General features: G+C 36.2%; 2 protein-coding genes across 20 annotated transcripts in view; one reads left to right on the forward strand and one right to left on the reverse strand.

Moving 5' to 3' along the window:
- CCDC88A (coiled-coil domain containing 88A) overlaps window positions 1-25363 on the forward strand; it is a 130668-nt gene that overhangs the window by 53452 nt on the left and 51853 nt on the right. For all 18 annotated transcript variants that reach the window (XM_005575836.5, XM_005575837.5, XM_005575841.5 and 15 more), the window contains exons 7-13: window positions 856-996; window positions 7922-8094; window positions 14164-14245; window positions 17395-17553; window positions 19223-19369; window positions 19945-20089; window positions 24302-24486. In XM_005575836.5, the coding sequence (XP_005575893.1) occupies window positions 856-996; window positions 7922-8094; window positions 14164-14245; window positions 17395-17553; window positions 19223-19369; window positions 19945-20089; window positions 24302-24486 (1032 nt within the window). The remainder of the gene's footprint in view (window positions 1-855; window positions 997-7921; window positions 8095-14163; window positions 14246-17394; window positions 17554-19222; window positions 19370-19944; window positions 20090-24301; window positions 24487-25363) is intronic.
- Window positions 23632-25363, reverse strand: part of LOC135966914 (putative prolyl-tRNA synthetase associated domain-containing protein 1) — a 59621-nt gene continuing 57889 nt past the window's right edge. For both annotated transcript variants that reach the window (XR_010580635.2, XM_074011790.1), the window contains one exon: window positions 23632-24447. The gene's annotated coding sequence lies outside the window, so the exon portion shown is untranslated. The remainder of the gene's footprint in view (window positions 24448-25363) is intronic.

A 25363-nucleotide genomic window follows, 5' to 3' on the forward strand; every position in this document is an offset into this window, starting at 1 on the left:
AAATTGGTAGTATTTAAAATATTCTTTATTTAGAAGATTTTTGTGTTCCATAGGTAATCTTTTCTCTTATTTAGCATTTGTAAAGCCCAGATTTCTTATCAGTAACATTATTATCAACCATAAGCATATTAGTACTTTACAAGATGTAGTTTTATTGGTAGTCTCCCATTATAGAGACATATTTGCTTTACGCTAGTTATATGGTTTTATTTTATTCTGAATAAATGCTAAGTATTGCAAGTTATGGAATTTGCCACCATCCTTGGAAGTGTAATTATTTTTGCTATTATGAAAGTTAAAGCAAATTATTAGAATTATAGTGAGAAATGGAAGGCACTTATATAACTTTTCCATTCTTTTAAAAATCTTTATATTGGTAATCCTTTCTCCTAACCTTCTGTGACAGTGTCATCTTCAGAATCTATAAAGACCTAGATATTCAATAACAACAATGCAATAACATATATCCTACAAGATTAAAAACTTTTTGCTCTTGAATTCAAGTACAATAAATTAAAAGTCTTATCTACAAAATTCAGTTGATTTTGTTAAAGAAGTTGTCAGGATATATCAACATTACTTTCCTTTAAGAATGCCTTGAGTTAAATATTAGTATTTTATTTTTGTTGACTAGAAAATGAATATTAATTCATTTAAGGATTATATTTAGTTAAAAATAATTTTTATTTGTAGTGTTTTCATCATTAATTTCAAATGTTCTCCTTGTAACATCATACAGGCTTTTCATATTTTATATGGGTTATATAATACTTGAGCTAATATTGTACTATAGTGGAATAGATTTTTAAGTATTAACCACTTTTTTGGTTGTTTATTTCGGTTACTTTTCTAAAGGTAACTCATAATCAGGAAAATGTGTTTGACCTGCAGTGGATGGAAGTGACTGATATGTCACAGGAGGACATAGAACCACTCTTGAAAAATATGGCATTGCATCTAAAAAGACTTATAGATGAGAGAGATGAACATTCAGAGGTTTGTAAATTTCTTTCAGTATATTGTGAAAGTCTGCTTTCCAAAAAAGAAAATAGTAGCTTTAGGCAGTTTTCAGAAACGATACTATTTCTTAGAGGCGGGTAATACAGGAGTGTCTTTTTTTGTGTGGAACACAGGAACCTGAAAGGATGTGTAAGAACCCCAAATTGCTAGTAAACAGATTGCAGTTAGGTTTTCTCTTCTTCTTTTCTTTTTTTTTTTTTTTCAGACGGAGTCTCGCTCTGTGCCCAGGCTGGAGTGCAGTGGTGCGATCTCGGCTCACTGCAAGCTCCGCCTCCCGGGCTCACGCCATTCTCCTGTCTCAGCCTCTCTGAGTAGCTGGGACTACAGGCGCCCGCCACCACGCTCGGCTAATTTTTTGTATTTTTAGTAGAGACGGGGTTTCACTGTGGTCTCTATCTCCTGACCTCATGATCCGCCCGCCTTGGCCTCCCAAAGTGCTGGAATTACAAGCGTGAGCCGCCGCGCCCCGCCTCTCTTCTCCTTTTATTTTAAATTAACATTATTCTTTTGTTCCTGTGTGTTTTTCAAGTCATCCCCACAGCTTTGGCAACAATACAAAAGTGTGAAACTGAAAATATAGTTGATGTAACTGGAAAAATCATTGCCGTGAAGCTTAAGAATTTGCTTAAGGCTAATTTCTTAGTTTTATTGCCACATGTTGAGGTTGGAAAAGTAAGTTTTAATAAAAGGAGAATAACAGGTGTTCTGAATAAAATGTCCCACAAAAGATCTCAAATGAGGTGTGATTTTTAAAAAGAGAATTATTTTAAGTCTGTTAAAACAGAACTTTGCTTTTTAAAAAGAGTAAAAGTGTACCAAGTTTTCTATCTGCAGTGTCTGAAAGCAGTTTATAATTTTAAAGAGTCTAGACTTTTAATGCATGTGATGGTGGGTAATATTTTCTTAATAGCAGAGCAAAGTACTCTGCCATTCTGCAGAATGTATAGCTTTTATCAGTTTCATTTACATGCGAGAGACAGTTTTGAGCTTATTTATAGAGAATTTGTATCAATACTCTTGAGACCAGTGAAAGACTACATAGAGAAAATTCCTAAACATTTTTTTCAGAATAAAACTTTCTTGTCTCTGTAGGGGTTAGTCAGTTCTGATGTGAATTTTCAATTTTTCTTCAGGCATTAAACAAAAAGAAAATATAGGAGATAAACATTTTAAAGCAACAATTAAATTTTTTAAAAAGCTGGGACATTGAGACCAAAGGAAGGAAAGAATAAATTGGAAAACATTCCTACTATGCATCAAATTTATCCTGAGATACTCAGATCATTTCATTTTCAATCAGATTATTTAGCTATATGCTATCATTTTTTAGTGTCTTTTTACTGATTTATGCATTTTCTAGAATATTTATTTGTATTTCAAGTTGTTAAAGGTATTGCAGTAAGGTATCCTCCAGTTTCTGAGGAATTATTTCTAGGAATCTGTACTTTGGTTTTATTTTATTTTATTTTTAAAATTTTTTTGAGATGGAGTCTGGCTCTGTCGCACAGGCTGGAGTGCAGTGGCGCAATCTCAGCTCACTGCAACCTCCGCCTCCCAGGTTCAAGCAATTCTCCTGCCTAAGCCTCCCAAGTAGCTGGGGTTTCAGGCATGCACCACCATGCACGGCTAATTTTTGTATTTTCAGTAGAGACAGGGTTTTGCCATGTTGGCCAGGCTGGTCTCTAACTCCTGATCTCAGGTGATCCTCCTACCTCGGTCTTCCAAAGTGCTGGAATTACAGGTGTGAGCCACTGCACCCAGCCTGTACTTTGGTTTTATATGACTGATGGGTGCATATAAAATGTTAGATCTTGGGCTGGGCGTCTCAAAAAAAAAAAAAAAGTTTGATCCCATTTAAGTGAATTGATTAATGTGGGGTGAACAGAATACTTATCATTACATGGCTCTGGTAAACTAAAAGGAATATGAAATACTGTATAGAATGATTGTTTGAAAAACCTTTTAAAATATGTTATCCTGCCAATTAAGCATTTTTGTTGAATTTGTTTTTCAAATAAGGAAGAAAAAGTCGTACTCTTCTGTCTCAGATACTTGGGAAGCAACTTGCTATCTGGGATAGGGTAGGCGAGAGATATCCAATCATCTGGGAAATTTTTTTCCCTCAATTTGGGCTACCAGTAGACTAACTTGAAAAGGTCATTAAAAAAATTGTGAAAAATGTTAGACAAATGTAAAGGTAGTATGTAAATGTAACTCTGTGTCATATATTAGATTGAAACAAGTTCTTATTTAGAGTTTCCCTTTAACTTTTTTTTATTTTGATTAGCTTTTGTTATAATTATTTCACTTCAGCCTAAAAAGTATGTATTTGGTCACCCTTTTTAACATTTCTCTTTCGTATTCTTAATGCTATAGAAAAAGTATGTCTTCAGTCCTCTCCTTTTACTAAAAACCAAATAGGAGATTTTTAATGAATTTAAGACCTCTTTATTATCACTGTTTATTTTATGCTAGACTTTGTGCTGTAAGTTTAACACATACTGTTTTTTTAAATCTGCATGAAAACCCCATTTTATAGGTAAAGATACTTGAGCCCCAAGTAGTTAAGTAATTTGCCAGATCTAACTCCACTGCCTGTGGTTAGAAACATAATACTGTAATACCTTTGCTTAAATCCATGATTGTACTGGGCACATCACTAATTTCTTTTCCTTAATAATGAGTTCTACAAGTAGAATTAATAGGTCACCTGTTTTTGTGTTTTGTTTTTTTTTTTTGTCTTTAGCATTGATGTGTCTTTTTATGTTCATTCTTCACCATATATTAAGAAACAACTGGTTTTTGCAAGGTCTTGTGCTTGGGAGCAAAAAAATTGACAAACTATTTCAAAAAAGAACCAAAAATTGTTATAGTCTAATAAGGAAGTTATTTTATTAAAATAATTAACAATAATAAAATTGTGAAAGTGATAAGTACAAAAAATAATATATATCATTTTTATATATATTCTTGTAGCATATAGTATATATTCCTATATATATTCTTACATATATGCTACAGGAGTGGGAGGGTATATGAAATTAGTTATGCTTTAAAAACATTTGCCATCAGATTATTTTGTTTTGTTTGTTTTTGCATCAGACTATTTTGAAAATGTATGGGAAACCTTGAGCTCAAGAAGTTACTGCTATTAGAGAAAAGTCAAAATATCTAAATAATCTTTAATGGAAAATACTCTGGGAACTCTTAACTTTTAAAATACCAGGTTTCTTTCTTTCTTTTTAATATTTTGTAATATGTAATTCATTGACTTTTGGAAGTTCTTGATAGATATCACCATTTCACCACCTACTAAGTTCACATGTAGTGTCTGTCTTCTATATTTTCTCCTGTTCTTAGTTTTGTGAATTGCTTAATTGAATATTTTTGAGCACCCATTTTTATGTAAAATACTATGCTAGATAAAATTAGAGATTGAGAGATACAAAGGAGGTGTAAGAAAGATTGCGTCTGGTTTATTGAGAAAACTACATTATTTGTAAGTACAAAATATGAGCTAGCATATAATTAAGTGCTAGTTTGTTTGTGTATGAGACAAATATTATATACTTACTACTATCTGTCAGCTTTGTTAGAGTCAGGAGATATTAGAAAGCAAGATTAAAGGTAATTGAGACAGTAAGAAAATATACAAATAAAAGTTGACTCCAAGTACATGCAGTCAACTATGAAAATTAATAACACTATTCACAGAGAGATAGGGAAGTTGGGATGAGCACGCTGATAGAGGGATAGAACTGAATAGTGTCATTGGACATAGGAACCATCCTTCAAAAAGTGCCAAGAAGGGAATATGATTTTTTTTTCCTGAGTAAAAGAAACTTGTATATCTTTGAAGAACACAGAGAAAAAAGCCAATAAGAAGAAAGAAATTGAAATGTTTAAGTAAGGAATATGTATTAGGAGCAAAAAAAATGCATAAGAAGAAAGGAGTTAATCCCAGGTGGTTTTGTTTCTTTGGCAAATTGGAGGAGAGGTCATTTACTGGAAGTAATGATAGCAGTTTGCAGTTGGAGGCTTAAGTAGAGAAAAGGTAATACATTTACAGAGTCATCATAGGGAAATTTGAGAGGAGATCAGCAATATTTCAATAAAAGGATAGATGGGCAGTGGAAAGAGTTTAATTGAAAATGGATGGCAAGATCTGTAGTAGGACTGCGTAACTTCTTGTTTTTCTGCTAGAGCTTTATCATCTTGGAGTAAAAATAGAGAAAACTGATGGTGGGTCAGGAAGATAACAGTGTTAGAGTCAAACTTGAATTTGAATCTCTGCTATCTGTATTATTGGTTGGGTGACTTCGGTTAAGTTATTTAATCTATATGAACCTAAGTTTTCTCATGTCTAAAACTGGCATAATACCTCTATTGCAAATTGTAGTATTGGATGAGATCTTGTTGGAAAATCCCTCACAAGTTCTATAAATGTTAATTCCTTTTTCTTTTTCTGCAAAGAGTGAGTCAGTAACAGCACAGTAAGGATGACATTTAAGGGCCTAATTATAATTCCAGACTGAGTAGGAACTCTAAAGTAGCCAGGAATAATATTCTGGACTGAGTAAAAGCGGGGAGGAGTTGAGTGATTAAAGATTCAGGAGTAGGTATGGTGACATAGGAAAATGACAGTAAAGGAGGCATGCTACAATAGAAAAATTGCTTCCTTTGCTAGAGAAAACTATGCATTGAATAAGGAGTGGACATGAAATTAGTAGGGAGAAAAAGAAATGGGAAGTAACATTCTGAGATTCATCAACAGACATATGGAATCGGAAAGCAATAGTTACAGGCAGGAAGGTAAGACAGACCTTGATACAGGTGAAATGTATCCTGAGGATAAATAAATGAATTGTGGTAGATGTTGAGAAAAAAGAAAGTAATGATTCAGGGAAGGCAGATAAGACTTGGTGATGAAAAATAAAGCAAGGATGCTTATTTCATGATCCCAAGATGGTAACCCCACCATTCTTTCTGGAATAGTAGTACAGCTGAAATTTCTATATAAGACAGTTTATTTGCCTGAGAAGTTTGAAAGAAAACCTGAGAAATTGGTTTAGAGTAAGATAATTTACAGAGAACAAAAGGAAAATTAGGGGAATGGAGGAATAGGTACATATAGCCCTTAAAGTTTAGATTTAGGAAAATGAAAGGGAGGTTTGTGTCCCATGGAGGGGAAAGAGAGAGAGAGAGGAGGGGGGCAGAGAGGAGGGAAGAGGGGAGGGGAGGGGAGGGGAGAAGGAGGAAGGAAGGAAGGAAGGAAGGAAGGAAGGAAGGAAGGAAGGAAGGAAAGAAGGAAGGAAGGAAGGAATCTGTCTTTGAGATGGGAAGCAGAAGGAAGGAAGGAATCTATCTTTGAGATGGGAAGCAGATTGGGACTGCTATTAGAGAGAGCAGAAGATGTGGAGTTAGGCTGGCCTGAAGTCATGGCATGTTAGCTAGCTGTGTGATTATGGAGAAATCAATCACTGTTCCTCAGTTACTTACTGCAGAGTAAAGAGATTAAGCTAAACCTTTGAGGTATTGTTAGGACCCTCCAAGAACCCTGTTCATAATTCAAGAGCAGTGCTGTCCAATTCTGCTGTGATGGCAAGATTGTATTTCTGGGCTGTCCAAGATTGTGTTTCTGGGCTGTCCCAGTGCATACAGTAATGGCTGTGTGCACTTGAAATGTGGCTAGTATGACTAAGGAACTGAATTTTATTTTATTTTATATTTTTGAGACTCTCACTCTGTCACCCAGGCTGGAATGCAGTGAAGCAATCTTGGCTTATTGTAATCTCTTGCCTCAGCCTCCCGGGTAGCTGAGATTACAGGTGTGCACCACCATGCCCAGCTACTTTTTTTGTATTTTTAGTTCATATGGGATTTCACCATGTTGGTTAGGCTGGTCTTGAACTCCTGACCTCAAATGATCTGCTCTCCTTGGCCTCCCTAAGTGCTGGGATTATAGGTGTGAGCCACTGTGCCCGGCCCAGAACTGAATTTTTAACTTAAAAAATTTTTAATTAAATAGCCACCTATGCTACTGGCTATTATATTGGACAACATAGTGCCAGCCAAATCACTATTTCCTTTCTATGTCAGCAGGTCTTTTATGCCTTTCCACCATTGGCTGTCTAATCTAATCATTTTCATCATAATTGATTTCTTTTGTTAAAAAAACTAGGAAGGGAAAAAATAGCAAAGACATGGAATGAACCCAAATGCCCCTCAATGATAGACTGGATAAAGAAAGTGTGTTACATATAAACCATGGGATACTGTGCAGCCTTAAAAAGGAATGAGATCATGTCCTTTGCAGGGACATGGATGAAGCTTGACACCTTTATCCTCAGCAAACTAATGTAGGAACAGAAAAGCAAACACCACACGTTCTCACTTTTCAGTGGGAGCTGAACAATGAGAGCACATGGACACAGGGAGGTGAACAACACTCACTGGAGCCTGTCGGGGGAGGCCAGGTGGGGAAACATTAGAGAAAAGAGCTAATGCATGCTGGGCTTAATACCTAGGTGATGGGTTGTCAGGTGCAGCAGACTACTATGGCACACATTTACCTATGTAACAAATACGCATACCCTACCACATGTACCTCGGAACTTAAAAAAAAAAATAAATAAATAAATAAATAAATAAATAGGTATGAAAAGAAAAAAACTAGGAAGGGAAAAACATTATCTTCTTTAGTATCATTTACTAAGTAGCTCATGCATGAACTGTTGAATGGAACTTTTAAGAATGACAACTAAATATGATAGTTAAGATGTTTTTGACCAATGAATTGTTTTTGATATTGTAGTACAATTCTTAGACCTAGTGGATCTTGTTGATGTGTTTAGTTTGCTAATACGTAGAATACTGAAAGTGATTCTGTGTGTATTTCTAGACTATCATAGAACTCTCTGAAGAGCGAGATGGTCTTCATTCTCTACCCCATGCCTCTTCATCTGCACAGTCACCCTGTGGTTCTCCAGGCATGAAGCGAACAGAAAGTCGACAACATCTGTCGGTGGAACTGGCAGATGCTAAAGCCAAGATACGAAGGCTTAGGCAGGAATTGTAAGTTGCTGATTTTCGAGGTTCATCGAATTTATGTGGTCCCAAAGGTGACCTAAACAATATTTTTAAGCTTATGGAAATATTTCTAGCTTGTGTCAGTGTTTTCACAAGTATATGTCAAAATGAGAAAAATAAGGAGGTTGGCATAAGGTTTTCCTATGTTAAATCTTACCAATTTAAAGGATACCTGTTATTCTGGATTTATGGCCTTTCTAGCTTTCTAGTGTTAATGTATTTTTTTATTAAAATAAGGTCCTCCTTTGGCAAATTGGAGCTCTTAAATTTTTGTCTTCCTTTCCTTGAAATCCAAATTACTAGGAACTACTGATGGAGACCAGTAAGTCTAACTCTTTTAAAATTAATGTTTTGCACCTATTCTCCCCCCCAAAAACTTAATGTTTTAAAAGACTGAGTTCTTGGCATTATACTATTACCAAAAGATAGTTTCGTGTATGTGTCTTGCATTGAAATGCCTCAGTCACGTACTTAGTAAAGGTAAATACAGTCATGTGCCACGTAACGACATTTTATTTAACAATGGGCCACGTATATGATGGTAGGTGGTCCTGTAAGATTACAATGGAGCTGAAAAATCCCTATCATCTAGTAATGCCTTGATGTGCCTGACCCTGTGTAGGCCTAGGCTAATGTGTGTCTTAGTTTTTAACAAAAAAGTTTAAAAGTAAAAGCAGAAAAGAAAAATGCTGATAGAATAAGGATATAGGCCAGGCGTGGTGGTTCACACCTGTAATCCCAGCACTTTGGGAGGCTGAGGTGGGCAGATTGCCTGAGGTCAGGAGTTCAGGACCAGTCTGGCCAACATGGTGAAACCCTGTCTCTACTAGAAAATACAAAAAAATTATCTGGGCATGGTGAGGTGCACCTGTAATCCCAGCTACTCGGGGGGCTGAGGCAGGGGAATTGCTTGAACCAGGGAGGTGGAGGCTGCAGTGAGCCGAGATGATGACACTGCACTCCAGCCTGGGTGACAGAGCGAGACACTGTCTCAAAAAAAAAAAAGAATAAGGATATAAAGAAAGAAAATATTTTTGTACAGTTGTACAATGTGTTTACATTTTAAACTAAACATTACTAAACATTATTATAAAAGAATTAAGTTTAAAAATTTTAAAGTTTATTAAAAACATGGCTGATGCTGTGGCTCATGCCTGTAATTCCAACACTTTGGGAGACCGAGGCAGGTGGATCACTTGAGGTCAGGAGTTCAAGACCAACCTGGCCAACATGGTGAAACCCTGTGTCTACTAAAAATACAAAAATTAGCCAGGCATGGTGGTAGGCACCTGTATGTAGTCCCAGTTACCTGGGAGGCTGAGGCAGGAGAATCGCTTGAACCCAGGAGGTGGAGGTTGAAGTGAGTTAAAAGCACACCACTGCACTCCAGCCTGGTGGACAGAGCGAGACTCTGTCTCAAAAAAAAAAAAAGTGTACCATTTTAAATATTTTATATCCTATTTTTACTGTACCTTTTCTATGTTCAGATATGTTTAAAAACACAAATACCATTATGTTATGGTTGCCTATGGTATTCAGTACTGTCACATGCTGTATAAGTTTGTAGTCTAGAAGCACTGGGCTATACCACATAGCCTAGGTGTATAGTAGGGTATTACCATCTAGATATGTGTAAGTACTATACATGCTCAGTGATGTTTGCCCATTGATGAAATCACCTAACTCGTTAGAGTGTATTCCCATATTTAAACGATGCATGACTGCATTCAGATTTGGATAGTGCTGATGAAATTGTATTTTCTCAATTTTAAAAGACTATTACAGAAAACTAAGTATAAATGTTACATAGGCATTCCTTGGTGAACCACAAGTAAAAATGTGATCAGTCTCTGCTGGAGATTTGTTTTTATTTTGTACTTTTAAAAGAACAAAGGATTTTTGTTGTGGCGGCCGGTTTTTTTTTTTTTGGTTTGGTTTCTTGGAATTTGAGCTTCAGAATATAGATTTTAAGTTTAAAACCACAATGTAGCAATTAAATTTATTTACTGATTATTTAAAGTAGTTAAAGAAAGTGACTGAATATGCAAGGTAGAAAAAATATTACAGTCCATAGGAAAATTTGAAAATAAAAAATAACAGCTTTCATTTGTGGATGTCTGCATTATTATGTATCTATTGAAATGAACACGCCCAGGATATTCTATAAACAGCTGCACCAGGAAAATTAGGGAAGAGATTGCTGTTATTAGTTTGACTGGCAGTTAATGGATAGTCTAAATAGTGAACACTAGTTTGTTCCATATAATTTAGCACAATTTCTCCTGTCTTTAGATAAAGCATGCAATTAGAACCGTAATGATGGCTGTGAATTCGTTTAAGGTTTTGCACTATGTTCGAATTTAATTTTTAAATAAAATTTACTTGTACGTAGAGTATATTAAAATTCCAAACAACTTGAGGAGATTGATGAAATTTGGTTTTCTAATACTGATTAGAAAATGTAAATGGATATTTTTAATGGGTAAATAAATGTGCCAGTATTGTAACAAGTTTTCTCAGTAACTAGCTTTTCAACAAATACCATCTAATATCTTCGTTGCCCTTTGAAAATGTGTTTCTTTATGGATTTCTTCTATTAAAAAGAAATAAATCTCATATTAGTTCTTTTTATTGGGACAAATCTCTACTAAAGTGAATGAAGTGCAGAAATCATGGTCGACAAAAACGGCAGGTTGCCTTATACCGAATGGAAACTATACAATAAGTAATTACAACCAGAAAGTGCAAATTAACAGCATACTCATTTATGGGGTAGTACATTATGATATAATTGCTTTTGATTTATAAACATATAGTGTAAAAGTATAATTTGTGATATGGGTAAAAGAAGTAATTTTTTTATTTAAAATAGTAATTTCACTTTTATGCAGTAGTTAATACTACCAAAGAGTCCCTTTAAGTCTGCCTCCATAAATCCCATGTTTTGAAAGAATTTTTCTAATATTAACTATTTGTTATTTTTCAAAAAAATAAAAGCCTTATTGAGATATAATTCGCAGGTCAGAAAATTAATCCTTTTAAAGTGAACAATTCAGTGGTTTTAGTCTATTCAAAGAGTTGTGCAGTCATCACACAGCAATTTCTTGTGTTTTTTTTTTGTTTTGTTTTTGTTGTTATTTGAGATGGAGTCTCGCTCTGTTACCCAGGCTAGAGTGCAATGGCGTGATCTTGGCTCACTGCAGCCTCTGCCTCTTGGGTTCAAGCAATTCTGCCTCAGCCTCCTGGGTAGCTGGGATTTACAGGTGTGCACCACCACACCTGGCTAATTTTTTTACTTTTAGTGGAGATGGGGTTTCACTATGTTAGTTAGGCTGGTCTTGAGCTCCTGACCTTGTGATTCACTGCCTCAGCCTCCCAAAGTGCTGGGATTACAGGCATGAGCCACTGCACCAGCCCACACACCAATTTCACGACGTTTTCATCACTGCAAAAAGAAACCCCATATTTAGTAACTGTCACTATCCATCCCTCTTTGCTGTCAGCTCCTGGCAATCACTAATCTACTTTCTGTTTTCATGAATTTGCCTATTCTGGACATTTTATTGTATAAACGAAATCATACAGTACGTGCCTTTTGTGACTGGCATCATTTACTTAGCATAATGTTTTCCAGGTTCATCCATGTTGTAGCATGTATCAATACTTTATTATTTTTAGAGTTGAATAATATTCCACTGAATGGATATACCACATTTTGATTAACCGTTTTTTGGTTGATGGGCATTTGAATCCAGTTTTTGGCTATTATGAATAATGCTGCTATAAACATTCAGGTGCATATTTTTGTGTAGACATCTGTTTTGAATTCTGTGTGTTAACATACATAAGGAATGGCCAACATTCAACATTGTGAACATAATTAATGCCACTGAATTATATGTTTAAAATGGTTAAAATGAGGCAGGGCATGGTGGCTTACGCCTGTAATTCCAGCACTTTGGGAGGCTGAGGCAAGAGGATTGCTTGAGCCTCAGGAGTTTGAGACCAGCCTGGGCAACACAGGGAGACCTGTCTCTGCAAATAATTTTTTAAAATTAGGAGTGTGGTGGCACGTGCCTGTGGTCCCAGCTACGTGGGAGCTTGAGGCAGGAGGATCACCTGAACCGGAGGTCAAGGCTGCAGTGTGGTGGCACGTGCCTGTGGTCCCACCTATGTGGGAGCTTGAGGCAGGAGGATCACCTGAACCAGGAGGTCAAGGCTGCAGTGAGCTGGGATTGCACCACTGCACTCCAGCCTGGGTAGCAGAGTGAGACCTTGTCTCAAAGGGGGGAAAAAAAAAACTTGAAAAAATTCTGAATACTTCTGGGTCCAAAGCAGTTCAGATAAGGGATACTTAACCTGTTTCAAATGCCTTTTAACTTGTAATGCACTTTTAGAAATCTGTCCCAAAAGCCAGGCACAGCAGTGCGCGCTTGTAGTCCCAGTTACTTAGCAGGCTGGGTGGAATTCTTGGGCCCAAGAGTTCAAAGCAAGGCTGGGCAACATAGTGACACCCTGTCTCTTAAAAAACAAAAGAAGAAGAAAACTGTCCCGAAATACACAGGATTTTATATATAGTAATGAGCTTATTTACTAAAAGATTATATAGTACAGTGAAAAATGGAATCCATTTAATATGGTATGGTTTCTCTAGCAAAGGGAATATTTTTCTACCGTTAAAAATTATGGTTTTGGGCTGGGCACCATGGCTCATGCCTGTAATCCCAGTGCTGTGGGAGGCTGAGGCAGGAAGATTGCTTGAGGCCAGGAGCTCAAGACCACCCTGGACAACAGAGTGAGACCTCATCTCTACAAAAAATTAGCCAGAAGTGGTGGCACATGCCTATAGTCCCAGCTATTCCAGATGCTGAGGCAGGAGAATCACTTGAGTCCAGGAGTTCAGGGTTGCAGTGAGCTGTGATCATGCCACTGCACTCCAGCTTGGGCATCAGAGTGAAATCTTGTCTCTTAAAATATATAAGTATATATATTTTTAATAATATATTTTAAATAATATAAACATTATATTTTATAATATGTGTTAATATATAATGGTTTTGAAAAATGTAAGGGCATGAGGAGATTAGAACAATAAATTGTTTTATACAGTGAACATTTACTTTATTATTAAAGAACAGAGGGTAGAAAAGTAGAGATAGTAGTGGAGGCTTATTTTAAGGAGCTTGATTGTGAAGGAGAGAGAGAAAATGGAGATTAGAAGTAAAGCAATTCTAAGAGAAAAACTAATAGAAGAAATTCGCGGATGTTTATAGGCTGAAACCAATAGAGAAGTAAAGATTTTAGTATCTTACGGCAATTGGAAGTAATAATTTCCTTTCAGCCACTGTAAATGTTGAAAATAGTTGGAGACCCTTATAAGTCTCAGACACAGGTAGAACTGCCTTGCATAAAAATTCTTAGCTTAGGCCGGGCGCAGTGGCGCATGCCTGTAATCCCAGCACTTTGGGAGTCCACGGCAGGTAGCACCTGAGGTCAGGAGTTCGAGACCAGCCTGAGTAACATGGTGAAACCCCGTCTCTACTAAAAATAAAAAAAATTAGCCTGCATAGTGGCGGGCGCCTGTAATCCCAGCTACTGAGGCAGGAGAATTGCTGGAACCTGGGAGGCAGAGGTTGCAGTGAGTCAAGTTCCTGCCATTGCACTCCAGCCTGGGCGACAGAGCAAGACTCTGTCTCAAAAAAAATTCTTAGCTTAACTGTCTGTAACTGCAGAGAGTGAGGAAGAGAGAAAGAAGAGTGGAAATGGAAGGGGTGGAGGGCAGGAAAGATGAAAAGAGAGGAAGAGAAAAACTATTACATACTATGAGAACATCAGCCATTGAGGTTAGCCTTTGGAAAAAGGGAAGAGGTTTGATTAATGGCATCTAATTGTATAAATTCCTAATATCTATCTTTTTTTCTCTTCTAGATTAGGGTTATGGCTAATACTATGTTCAACTAGTTATTTAGTAGTGATAATACATTTATATTAATGCAGATGATGATCACAGTTTTCAAAAATAATATGCTTAATGAATGTATTTTTGCATTTAAGGGAGGAAAAGACTGAACAGTTGTTGGATTGTAAACAAGAACTTGAGCAAATGGAAATAGAACTCAAAAGGCTGCAACAAGAGGTTGGTACCTGGAATATCTATTATTTAGGACCACCAAGTAATTGGAAATTGATTTTCTTCATTGTAATTTATAACCTTTCCTTCAATGCTTATATAAATAAATGAGGTTACTGAGGCTTCCAGAGATTGGATGATTTTTTCAGAGTCTCTCTCTTCAAAAATGCCAGAGCCAAACTTTCTTCCATGTTAATGCTGTTCAAACTCTGCTAAGATTCAAAAGAGCTACTTAGGACTGGGGTAGTTCCAGATTTTTCTTTTTGATGTGTTTGGCTTCTGTGGCCTTGGAAGCTAGAACACCTCTACTGTAAACTATGCTCTTTATGTGTATCTCTCTGTGTCTCTGCTGCCTGATAGTGTTTTATACGAATTTATATATGACAGAATGCTTTTTGATTTTTTTCACTCTTTTCCTATTAAATAAGATTTTAAAAATTTTAAAAGTATCTTTATTTTACAGCAGCTTCTTCTTTTTTCACCTTAAACCAAGAGTAATTAATAGCTCACTTTTACAGTCACTCTAATGTTTCATTTTTATTTGAGATTAGTGTGTGAGCTCTTTAATCCATAAGTGCTAAGGATTAGGATAAGGCTGGATAGTTGTTTTTTTCCCTTAACTTCCCCATACCTGCCATTTTAGATGCAGGGAATACTGTAATTGCCGGATCATAAACTGGGACCTTCATAGATAAATGAGACTAGTCTTCATAGTCTTTATTTCTAGACATGCTGTGGCTGCTTTTCTACTTGTTGGCAGCAGGGTTTTTTTTTTTTTTTTAATGTATGTTGGTTCTCTCTAAAGCAGTAGTTTTCAGTCTTTTTGGTCTCAAGCCTCCTCACCACTCTTAAAAATTAATGAGGATTGGTTGAATATGGATTATATCTATTGGTATTTATCATATTAAAAACTAAAACTATGAATTTTTAAAAACTTAAGTCTGGGCAAGTGCAGTGGCACACGCCTGTAATCCCAGCACTTTGGGAGGCTGAGGCAGGTGGATCAAGAGGTCAGGAGTTCAAGACCAGCCTGGCCAACATAGTGAAACCCTGTCTCTACTAAAAATACAAAAAATTAGCCAGGCGTGTTTGTGGGCACCTGTAATCCCAGCTACTCAGTAGACTGCGGCAGGAGAATTGCTTGAACCCAGGAGGTGGAGGTTGCAGTGAGCCAAGATTGCGCCATTGCACTCCAGCCCAGGCAACAGTGCGAGACTCCGTCTCAGAAAAAAAAAAAAAATTAAGTCACTTGGGTTGGGTGCAGTGGCTCATGCCCATAATTGTAGCACTTTGGGAGGCCAAGGCAGGTAGGTTGCTTGAGCCCAGGAGTTAAAGACCAGCCAGGGCAACATGACAAAACCTCATCGCTGCAAAAAAAATGAAAAAATTAGCTGCACGTAGTTGGGCACACGCTGGTAGTCCTAGCTACTTGGGAGACTGAGGTGGGAAGATCACTTGAGCCTGGGAGGTCGAGGCTGCAGTGAGCTGTGAATATGCCAGTGATCAGCCTGGGTAACCGAGTGAGACACTGTCTCAAAAAAAAAAAAAAAAAAAAAAAATCATTAAAAAAATACCCCATTTCATGTTAGACTCCAACTGGGCGTGGTGGCTCATACCTGTAATCCCAGCACTTTGGAAGGCCAAGGCAGGCAGATCACTTGAGGCCAGGAATTCAAGACCAGCCTGGGCAACATGGCAAAACCCTGTCTCTACTGAAAATACAAAAATTAAGTGAGTGTGGTGGTGCACACCTATAATCCCAGCTACTTGGGAGACAGGCACAAGAATCTCTTGAACCTGGGAGGTGGAGGTGGCAGTGAGTTGAGATGGTGTCACTGCTGCACTCCAGCCTGGGTGACAGAGTGAGACTCTGTCTCAAAAAAAAAAAAAAATAGGTAGATGAATACATAGGTATTTTAATGAAATAACCATTATTTTCCAAAACAAAGAATAATGAAAAGAATGATACTATTTTACATTTTTGCAGATCTCTTTAATACCTTGCTTAATAGATGACTACTACTAGATTCTCATAGCTGTTTCTGCATTTAGTCTGTTAAGATGTCACACACCATGTAGCCTCTGGAAAACTTTACTGTGCCCTCATGAGAGAATGAAAATGAAAAAGACAAATAATGTTTTAGTGTTATTATGAAAATAGTTTTGACCTTCTGAACTCCCTGAAAAGGTTTCAGGGCCCACAGAAGACCCTGGATTATACTTTAAGAACTACTATCCTAAAAGATTACAATAAGGCTTTTAAAAGGTTGGATTTTAATATTTGTCTCAAATGATATTAATATATGCACTAATGATTTTACTTGGAAGCTTTAAAAAAATGTCAGCAAGATTTTGGTATGTCACAACATATCTATAGAAACTTCTATACAGTAATTAATGATTTATTTTAGTAATATTGTTTGCCTTTTCTGTATTTTTACCATCTTTTATTTTAAAATTAACTTTTTCACCATAAATTAATTGCAAATGGTTGTGTTACATGGATGTTAACTTATTTTAAAATATCCTGAATATTGTTTACATTCCTGACAGAGAACATATTTTAAAAATATGAGCATAAATGTGTATATATATATATATGTTTAAAATACTTCGTTTTTTTAAAAAAGGCTTTAAAAAATTTTAGTAATGTATCCAAGATAATGAAAAAAAAAGTTTATATCTCCCCATTAAAAAAAAAATTAGATATAATTTACATACCGTAAAATTCACCTTTTTAAAGTATGTAATTCATTGATTTTTAAAGTAAATTTATTAGCCAAGTGCAGTGTCTCACTCCTGTAATCCCAGCACTTTGGGAGGCTGCGGTGAGTGGATCACCCGAGGTCAGGAGTTTTGAGACCAGCCTGGCCAACATAACGAAACTCCATCTCTACTAAAAATACAAAAATTAGCCGGGCATGGTGGTGGGAACTTGTAATCCCAGCTACTTGGGAAGCTGAGGGAGAAGAAGCGCTTGAACCTGGGAGACAGAGGTTGCCGTGAGCTGAGATCACACCATTGCACTCCAGCCTGGGCAACAAGAGTGAAACTCTGTCTCAGTAAATAAATAAATGTATCAAATTGTGCAACAAAGAATAACAAGTTGATAACGGAAAATAATAATTAAAATATATTTTTAAATTTTTATTTAGAACATGAATTTGCTTTCGGATGCTCGCTCTGCCAGAATGTACCGAGATGAATTAGATGCACTTCGAGAGAAAGCAATCAGAGTTGATAAGCTTGAAAGTGAAGTCAGCAGATATAAAGAGAGACTACATGATATTGAATTTTATAAGGCAAGAGTTGAGGTATGTTGCATAATTAACCATGATTTTTTTTTCTGTGTTAGAATTTTAACATATTTAAAATGCAGTTAATAAACATGAGAAACTCTTGAAATGGTGAACAAACAGTAAATACATTTGGGTATGTTTATTTTATGATAGATTAGCATATTGCTTTTAGTTAGACTTCTACAAAAGGGACCTGTGGATATTACTAGTTTTATTGAACTCTTTGGGGCTCTTCTTTTATTCCTTTTCTTAGCATCATATATAGAGCAGACCTTTGAAGTCCTTCTTATAGTCAAAATATTTATTTCTATTAATTTTAAACTTTTTCCCAAAAGTGAAAGCAAAACATATTTCAGATTGCTTCTTAATTGAGATCACTAAATTAAGATTAATTAAGCCTCTATATATGCAAACAAATGAAAAAAATTTTTTCTAACTTGATAGTTACAGTTCACTGTTACGTGAAGTTGAGTTTGACAAGAATTTGACAAGTGAGGCTGGGCACAGTGGCTCATGTCTGTAATCCCAGCACTTGGGAGGCCAAGGAGGGCAGATCACCTGAGGTCAGGGGTTCGAGACCAGCCTGACCAACATGTCAAAACCCCGTCTCAACTAAAAATAAAAAAATTAGCCGGGCATGGTGGCACATGCCTGTAAGCCCAGCTACTCAGGAGGCTGAGGCAGGAGAATCGCTTGAACCCAGGAGGTGGAGGTTGCAGTGAGTCGAGATCACGCCACTACACTCCAGCCTGGGTGACAGAGTGAGACTCTGTCTCAAACAAAACAAAAAAAAAGACTTTGACAGGTCTTGTGTCTTTTTCTTCTTTCTCAGCTAATTTCCTCATTATCTGTAAACAGGAGATTTTGGTCAATTTCAGTAGTAGGATAAGAAGGAGAGAGTATACAAAATCAAGAAATGAAAATGTAAGAGAAAGTGGTTAGAACATTTTAACTTGAAGGTTACCAGTAAGTAGACCCAATAGGACTGTAGAGATAAAGTACATATTAATTATTTGTCAGTTATTTAAAGGCGTGTGTATGCATGACACTGTTAAGGGATTCTCATGAATATCACTGTCTTAGTATACTTTTTCTAGACTTTAGTTTAGAAACCATAGGTATATAACTTAGCAAGATAGAATTATGAACTCTTTTATCTGCAAAACATATGCAGGGACTTTTAAGGATTTCCTCAAGGTGTATTTATGTAAAATATTTATTAATAGAGCCTTGGTTTATGATTTATGTGAGTTCTGATTCAAGTCTTGGTATTTTACTGCAAAAACCTCAAGCCCTTCACTTCCAAGTTATAGCCCAAAGTACAGAGAAATATTTAAATCTATTTCAGTCAATACATTAAGCCTGGATTCCATGGAGAGTTGTATCTTAAATATCTGGAAGACTACTTCTACTTAGTTAATTCCTTATCTTTGTGACTGAGGAAGTTAAATATGCCCCGACAATTTAATGTGAAGTTACAGTAGTATTACATATCTTAAGTACTGAGTGTTTTGTTTGCATTCTGGGGTAAAAAGCCAAGAAAACATTAATTGTATTTCTATTAGTAGGTTTACTCATGCATAGAACTGTTGATAAAGATGGCTTAATGTTTTGTGATAATCTTTATGTTCCATAACTTTAAAAAATTAACAGATATTAACACATTTGTGATAAATGTTTATAGGAGTTAAAAGAAGACAATCAAGTTTTATTAGAAACAAAAACCATGTTGGAAGACCAACTAGAAGGAACTCGTGCTCGTTCTGATAAATTACATGAATTAGAAAAAGAGAACTTACAACTAAAAGCTAAACTTCATGATATGGAAATGGTAAGTTTTAAGAGATAGATCTGTTACATGGCCTCTAAGGAAAACTTTTCAAGATTCAACTGATTTCCTTGTATTGGCAAGGATGGCTAGTGTCCTTGAGGCTTTAACAGAGAAGAGAGAGCTAAATAAGTTAGATGCCTCCAACTTTATATAAATATAAAAGTAGTAGAAATTTCTGCTTTTGTTACAGAAGCATGTTACTTACTAATTTTGTCTTCAACCTTTCAATACCACAATAAATAAGCTATTGTGTAAACATGTCTTTAAAAATACAGAAATCTGTTTGCTAAAATTTAGCGTTGGTTCATAATTCTTTTGTTAGATCACCAAAACAGTATGTTGACTATGAAGAAGAATTTTCATTGTGTCCCCAAAGATCAGCTTAAAAGGATGTCAGACACTTAATCAGTATAATTGCCAGTGATAATTGTAAGTGCCTTCAAAACTGAACAATTTAAGGAACTCATGATTATGACTAAGTTTCTGATAAATAAAAGTTGAGTAATAAAGTTTTTGCTTGAAATTGTACTGTTTCTTAGCCTTTTTTCTCTCCCTAATCCTTGCCAATAAAAAAGGAACGAGATATGGATAGAAAAAAGATTGAAGAATTAATGGAAGAAAATATGACTTTGGAAATGGCACAGAAACAAAGTATGGATGAATCATTACATCTTGGCTGGGAGCTGGAACAGATATCCAGAACTAGTGAACTTTCCGAAGGTATTCTCAATTTTTTAAAAATTTAAATAGATAATTGAATCATGAAGTTGTATTTATGTTTACTTTCAGTTCTTTATTTTCTGCAGTGGGAGATATCTCAGAAGACTACCTGTCTCCATAGATATGATTTCACACAGTAATACATTGTTTGCATTTTCTTGGGTCTGGTCCCTAGCTTTGCATGTCTTACAACTGAATTTTATGAATGCAATAACAGATTTGATTGGTTTCTTATCCACTATTTCATGTTAGTATCCTAAGAGGTTGCAATACCAGTTTATTAATTTATTTTAAGAAATATGGTCATCTAGTAAATAGAATAGAAAAGTCATATTAGTGGTCAGCATGTTCTTTGACTATAGGTAAACCCAAATAGGGAGTCAAAGCATAATGGGCAAATTTTCAGGTGAATATATAGTTAGAATTAGTTAATTTAAGGATCTTCATGACTACTTGTAATATGTATAGTCTCCATTATAAGATAATACCTGCCAACCAGCCCAGCCTAGTTATACCATGGACCTAATGAAAGATTCCCCCAGGTAAATTTTTAACTTTTGGCTCTTTTTTCCTGGGCTTCACATTGACTTGTCCTCTTTCTCAAAGCTGGGCATAATTTTATACAGTTGTTTGGATTATAGCTTTGGATGTGCAATATGAATTTTTGAAATTACAAAAAAATTCACCAGTTAGGTCACATTTATTCAAATTAGACTAGTTTCAAAACTCGTCAGTTTTGCCCAGTGTTAGATTGTTCTACTTGCGTTTCTTCAGCAAATACTTACTAAGCACCTATCGTGTGTAAAATACTATGCCAGACACCGAGGATGTACTGTTGAGGTAGACATAAACTCTTGAGATTTTATAATGTGGTGCTTACAGAATAATTACCTCTATAGATGATTCCACCTATTGATTACCAATTAGGTTCTTCCTATTTTACACTTGAGAATCGAATACCAAATTCTGGGGCCCCATGTACCGACTATAGAGTAAGTGATGATATTCAATCATTGAACCTATGTTACTTAAAATATTTGTGAAACTTTAAAAATTATATTCCTTGTGAATTGAGTTACAAAGAAAGCAATTCAGACTTAAATATTTTCTACTAAAGGTAGTTAGAATTACTCTATTAATTAAGAATTACTACTCTGTTAGTCTAGACTTCTGAGGATTAAATTGTTGGTATTTGTGAGGCCCTTAAATAGTGCCTGGTAAATAGTAAGCATTCAAGTATTAAATATCATTATTATTCTGTCACTGTTGTTTTGTAATTGATCTTAGCTGGGGTTGTAGAACTGACTATTTGCTTTACTATGGTGTAGTTTTTATTTTTTAAATTATACAAGGGACTTTCTAGAAAATTTACAGAATTTCAGAAAATTTGCTTCAGAACTTTTCTATCTTATTTTCTAACCCATGTGTCTTAGGAAAGTTAAAAGTATCTTAGAAGTTTTTTAAACGCCAGTGTGTTTAATAATCACCTAGTATAAAAGTTTGCAGTAGTTGTGCTTTCAAGTTTCTATGGAATAGGTGGGAATGTAAACTGGTTCGGCCATTCTGGAAAACAGTGTGGAGGTTCCTCAAAAAATTAAAAATAGAACTCTCATAGCATTCAGCAGTTTTGCTCCTGGGTGTATATCTAAAGGATATTAAATCAGTATATCAAAGAGATATCTGTATTCCCATGCTTGTTGCAGCATTATTCACAAATGTCAAGATATGGAATCAATCTGTGTCAATGAAATGATGGATAAAGAAAACGTGTTTTATATACATAATGGAATATTAGTCATAAAAAGAATGAAATTCTGGCCAGGTGCAGTGGCTCACACCTGTAATCCCAGCACTTTGGTAGGCTGAGGTAGATGAATCACGAGGTCAGGAGTTCAAGACCAGCCTGACCAATATGGTGAAACCCCGTCTCTACTAAAAATACAAAAATTAGCCAGGCATGGTGGTGTGCACCTGTAATCCCAGCTACTTGGGAGGCTGAGGCAGGAGAACCTCTTGAATCTGGGAGGCAGAGGTTGCAGTGAGCTGAGATCATCCTATTGCACTCCAGCCTAGGTGACACAGTGAGACTCTGTCCCAGGAAGAAAAAAAGGGGGGGTGCCAGGTGTGGTGGCTCATGGCTGTAATCCCAGCACTTCTGGGAGGCCGAGGCAGGCAGTTCCCGAGGTCAAGAGATCAAGACCATCCTGGCCAACATGGTGAAACCCTGTCTCTACTTAAAATATCAAAAAAAAAAAAAAAAATTAACTGAGTATGGTGGCGCACACCTGTAATCCCAGCTACTTGGGAGGCGGAGGCAGGAAAATCACTTGAACCCAAGAGGCGGAGGTTGCAGTGAGCCAAGATTGTGCCACTGCATTCCAGCCTGGCGACACAGTGAGACTCTGTCTCAAAAAAAAAAAAAAAAAAAAAAATGTTTGGCCGGGCATGGTGGCTCACGCCTGTAATCCCAGCACTTTGGGAGGCTGAGATGGTAGATCACCTGAGACCGGAGTTTGAGACCAGCCTGGCCAATGTGGTGAAACCCCATCTCTATTAAAAATACAAAAATTAGCCGAGCGTTCTGGCAGGTTCCTGTAATCCCAGCTACTCAGGAAGCTGAGGAAGGAGAATCTCTTCAACTTGGGAGGTGGGGTTGCAGTGAGCCACTATCACGCCACTGCACTCCAGCCTGGGTGACAGAGCGAGACTCCGTCTCAAAAAAAAAAAAAAAAAAAATCTGTCATTTGCAACAATATGGATGAACTTGAAGGGCATTATGTTAAGTGACATAAGCTAGGTACAGAAAGACAATAGTGCATGATCTCATTTATATGTGGTATCAAAAAAATTCAAACTCATAGAAACAGAGTAAAATGGTTGTTAGCAGAGGCTGAGGGGTTGAGGGTATAGGGAAGATGTTAGTCAAAGGACACAAGATTTCACTTAGATGGGAATAATTTCAAGAGATCTATTGTTTATCATGGTGACTATTTAAAAACACCTAATCCAGGTAGATTAACAGTAATGCTACTCTTGGGGAATATTATATATTTAAACTCTATACTGTGTTTTAATAGATATCTTAAGACAGAATCAGATTTATAAAGGGATAATGAATGGAAGTGGATTAAAGATTTTAAAATAATTTCAGCATGCTCAGAATATTCATTTTGAACTTTTAGCCAAAATAAGTAGTATTGTATTTTCAAAATTCGTTTAATCCTTCATTAGTTGCTACTTAGAATAATATATCCTGTAAGTTTATAGTTAAATTTAAATAATCTTTTAATTTAAAAAAAGACTTGGGCAACTAATGGAATGTTAAAAGTCAGTAACTATTCAGTATACCAGCTTTCAGTAAAAGATTAACAACATGATGACTAGAAAAGCTGGAAATAAAAATTGAGGTTTTCCTTACTTAAATATGGAGGTTATTTACTTACCTAATTTTGAAGAGATTTTATACATGGTGGGGGATATGTTGGATGTGCATGTGTTTCTTTGGTTTTTATGAAGAAGAATTTGAAACATACACAAAAGCATACACTGGAAATTCCCTCCAGTGCCTTTATTCATTTCCTTTCTTGAAATAGTAGGTCTTATCTTTCATTTGTAAATCCTAATGTTCTTGTATCGGCAAAATATTTAATGGGTCTGCTTGAACTCCAGTTTCTTCAATCTAAATTTTATGCTTTTTTTCACTAGAATGCTGTGGATGCATTAAAAGTTAAAGATTCATCTCTTGGCTGGGTGCAGCAGCTCATGCCTGTAATCCCAGCACTTTGGGAGGCTAAGGCAGGAGGATTGCTTGAGCTCAGGAGTCCCAGACCAGCCTAAGTAACAGAGACCCAGTCTTTACTAAAAAATAAAAAAATTAACTGGCTGTACCTGTAGTCCCAGCCGCTTGGGAGACTGAACTGGGAGGATCCCTTCAGACCAGGAGTTTGAGGCTGCATTGAGCTAGGAACACATCACTGCACTCCAGCCTGGATGACAGAGAGAGATCCCATCTCTTTAAAAAAAGAAAAAAAGAAAAGGAGAAAAAGATTTACCTCTCTTATCATGTTTATCTTATATAACCTCATTGAATTTTTAATAAAGTTAAGGATCAAATGATGCAATGCATATATACTGAACTTTTTAAATAGTAAAGAGTAAACATAGTAAAAATGGTAAAGAGTAAATACAATGGTGTATTTTTCAATATTATAGCACCACAGAAATCCCTGGGCCATGAGGTGAATGAGTTGACATCAAGTAGATTATTGAAGTTAGAGATGGAAAATCAAAGTTTGACAAAAACTGTAGAAGAGCTTCGGACTACTGTGGATTCTGTAGAAGGCAATGCTTCCAAAATCCTGAAAATTGAAAAAGAAAATCAAAGACTCAGTAAAAAGGTAAATTAAAATGTAATGTTTATTTTAATGTTAAAAAATACTTGTAAAAGTGTAAATAAATGGCACATTTATTTTCCACTTTTTAAATGCACCCTCACTGTTATTTTAACTTGTTATGAAATTTTTCAAATATACACAAATATGGTGTAAATGAATCCTATACTCATTATTCAGCTTCAACAATTAAGAACTTACTAGCTGATCTTGGCCAGGTGTGGTGGCTCACACCTGTAATCCCAGCACTTTGGGAGGCCAAGGCGGACGGATCACCTGAGGTCGGGAGTTTGAGACCAGCCTAGCCAACATGGTGAAACCCTGTCTCCACTAAAAGTACAAAAATTAGCCGGATGTGGTGGTGGGTGCTGGTGATCCCAGCTACTCAGGAAGATGAGGCAGGAGAATCTCTTGAACCTGGGAGGTGGAGGTTGAAGTGAGTCGAGATGCGCCACTGCTCTCCAGTCTGGGCCATAGAGCAAGACTCGGTCTCAAAAAAAAAAAAAAAAAAAAAAAAAAAAAGAGGCAGCAGGGCTAGAGGAGTTATATTTGCCAGTTTCCAAATAATGAATTGGCTCTCTCATATCTTCTTGAGAGAACAGTGAGTGAGTTTGTTGTTTCAGTATCATTATGAACCCATGAATTTAAAAATATTTGTATTGTTTCAATCCACTCCATTTGTTTTTCTTACTGTCTTAACTCGGGCTACTGGAAGCCTCTTTAAAAGCTGCTTTGGTTCTGAATCCTTATTACATGGCCTTAGCACTCCTTGAGAGCTGTCTTACTTTCTGCCATGACAAAATATTCTAGGCTCATCTTGAATATTTTCTGTCCCAGATCTGGAGACAGCCATTTCTCTAAAATTAGCCTTTATTCCTTTTAG

Source organism: Macaca fascicularis, chromosome 13, assembly GCF_037993035.2.
Source record: "Macaca fascicularis isolate 582-1 chromosome 13, T2T-MFA8v1.1".
Taxonomy (NCBI): Eukaryota; Metazoa; Chordata; class Mammalia; order Primates; family Cercopithecidae; genus Macaca; species Macaca fascicularis.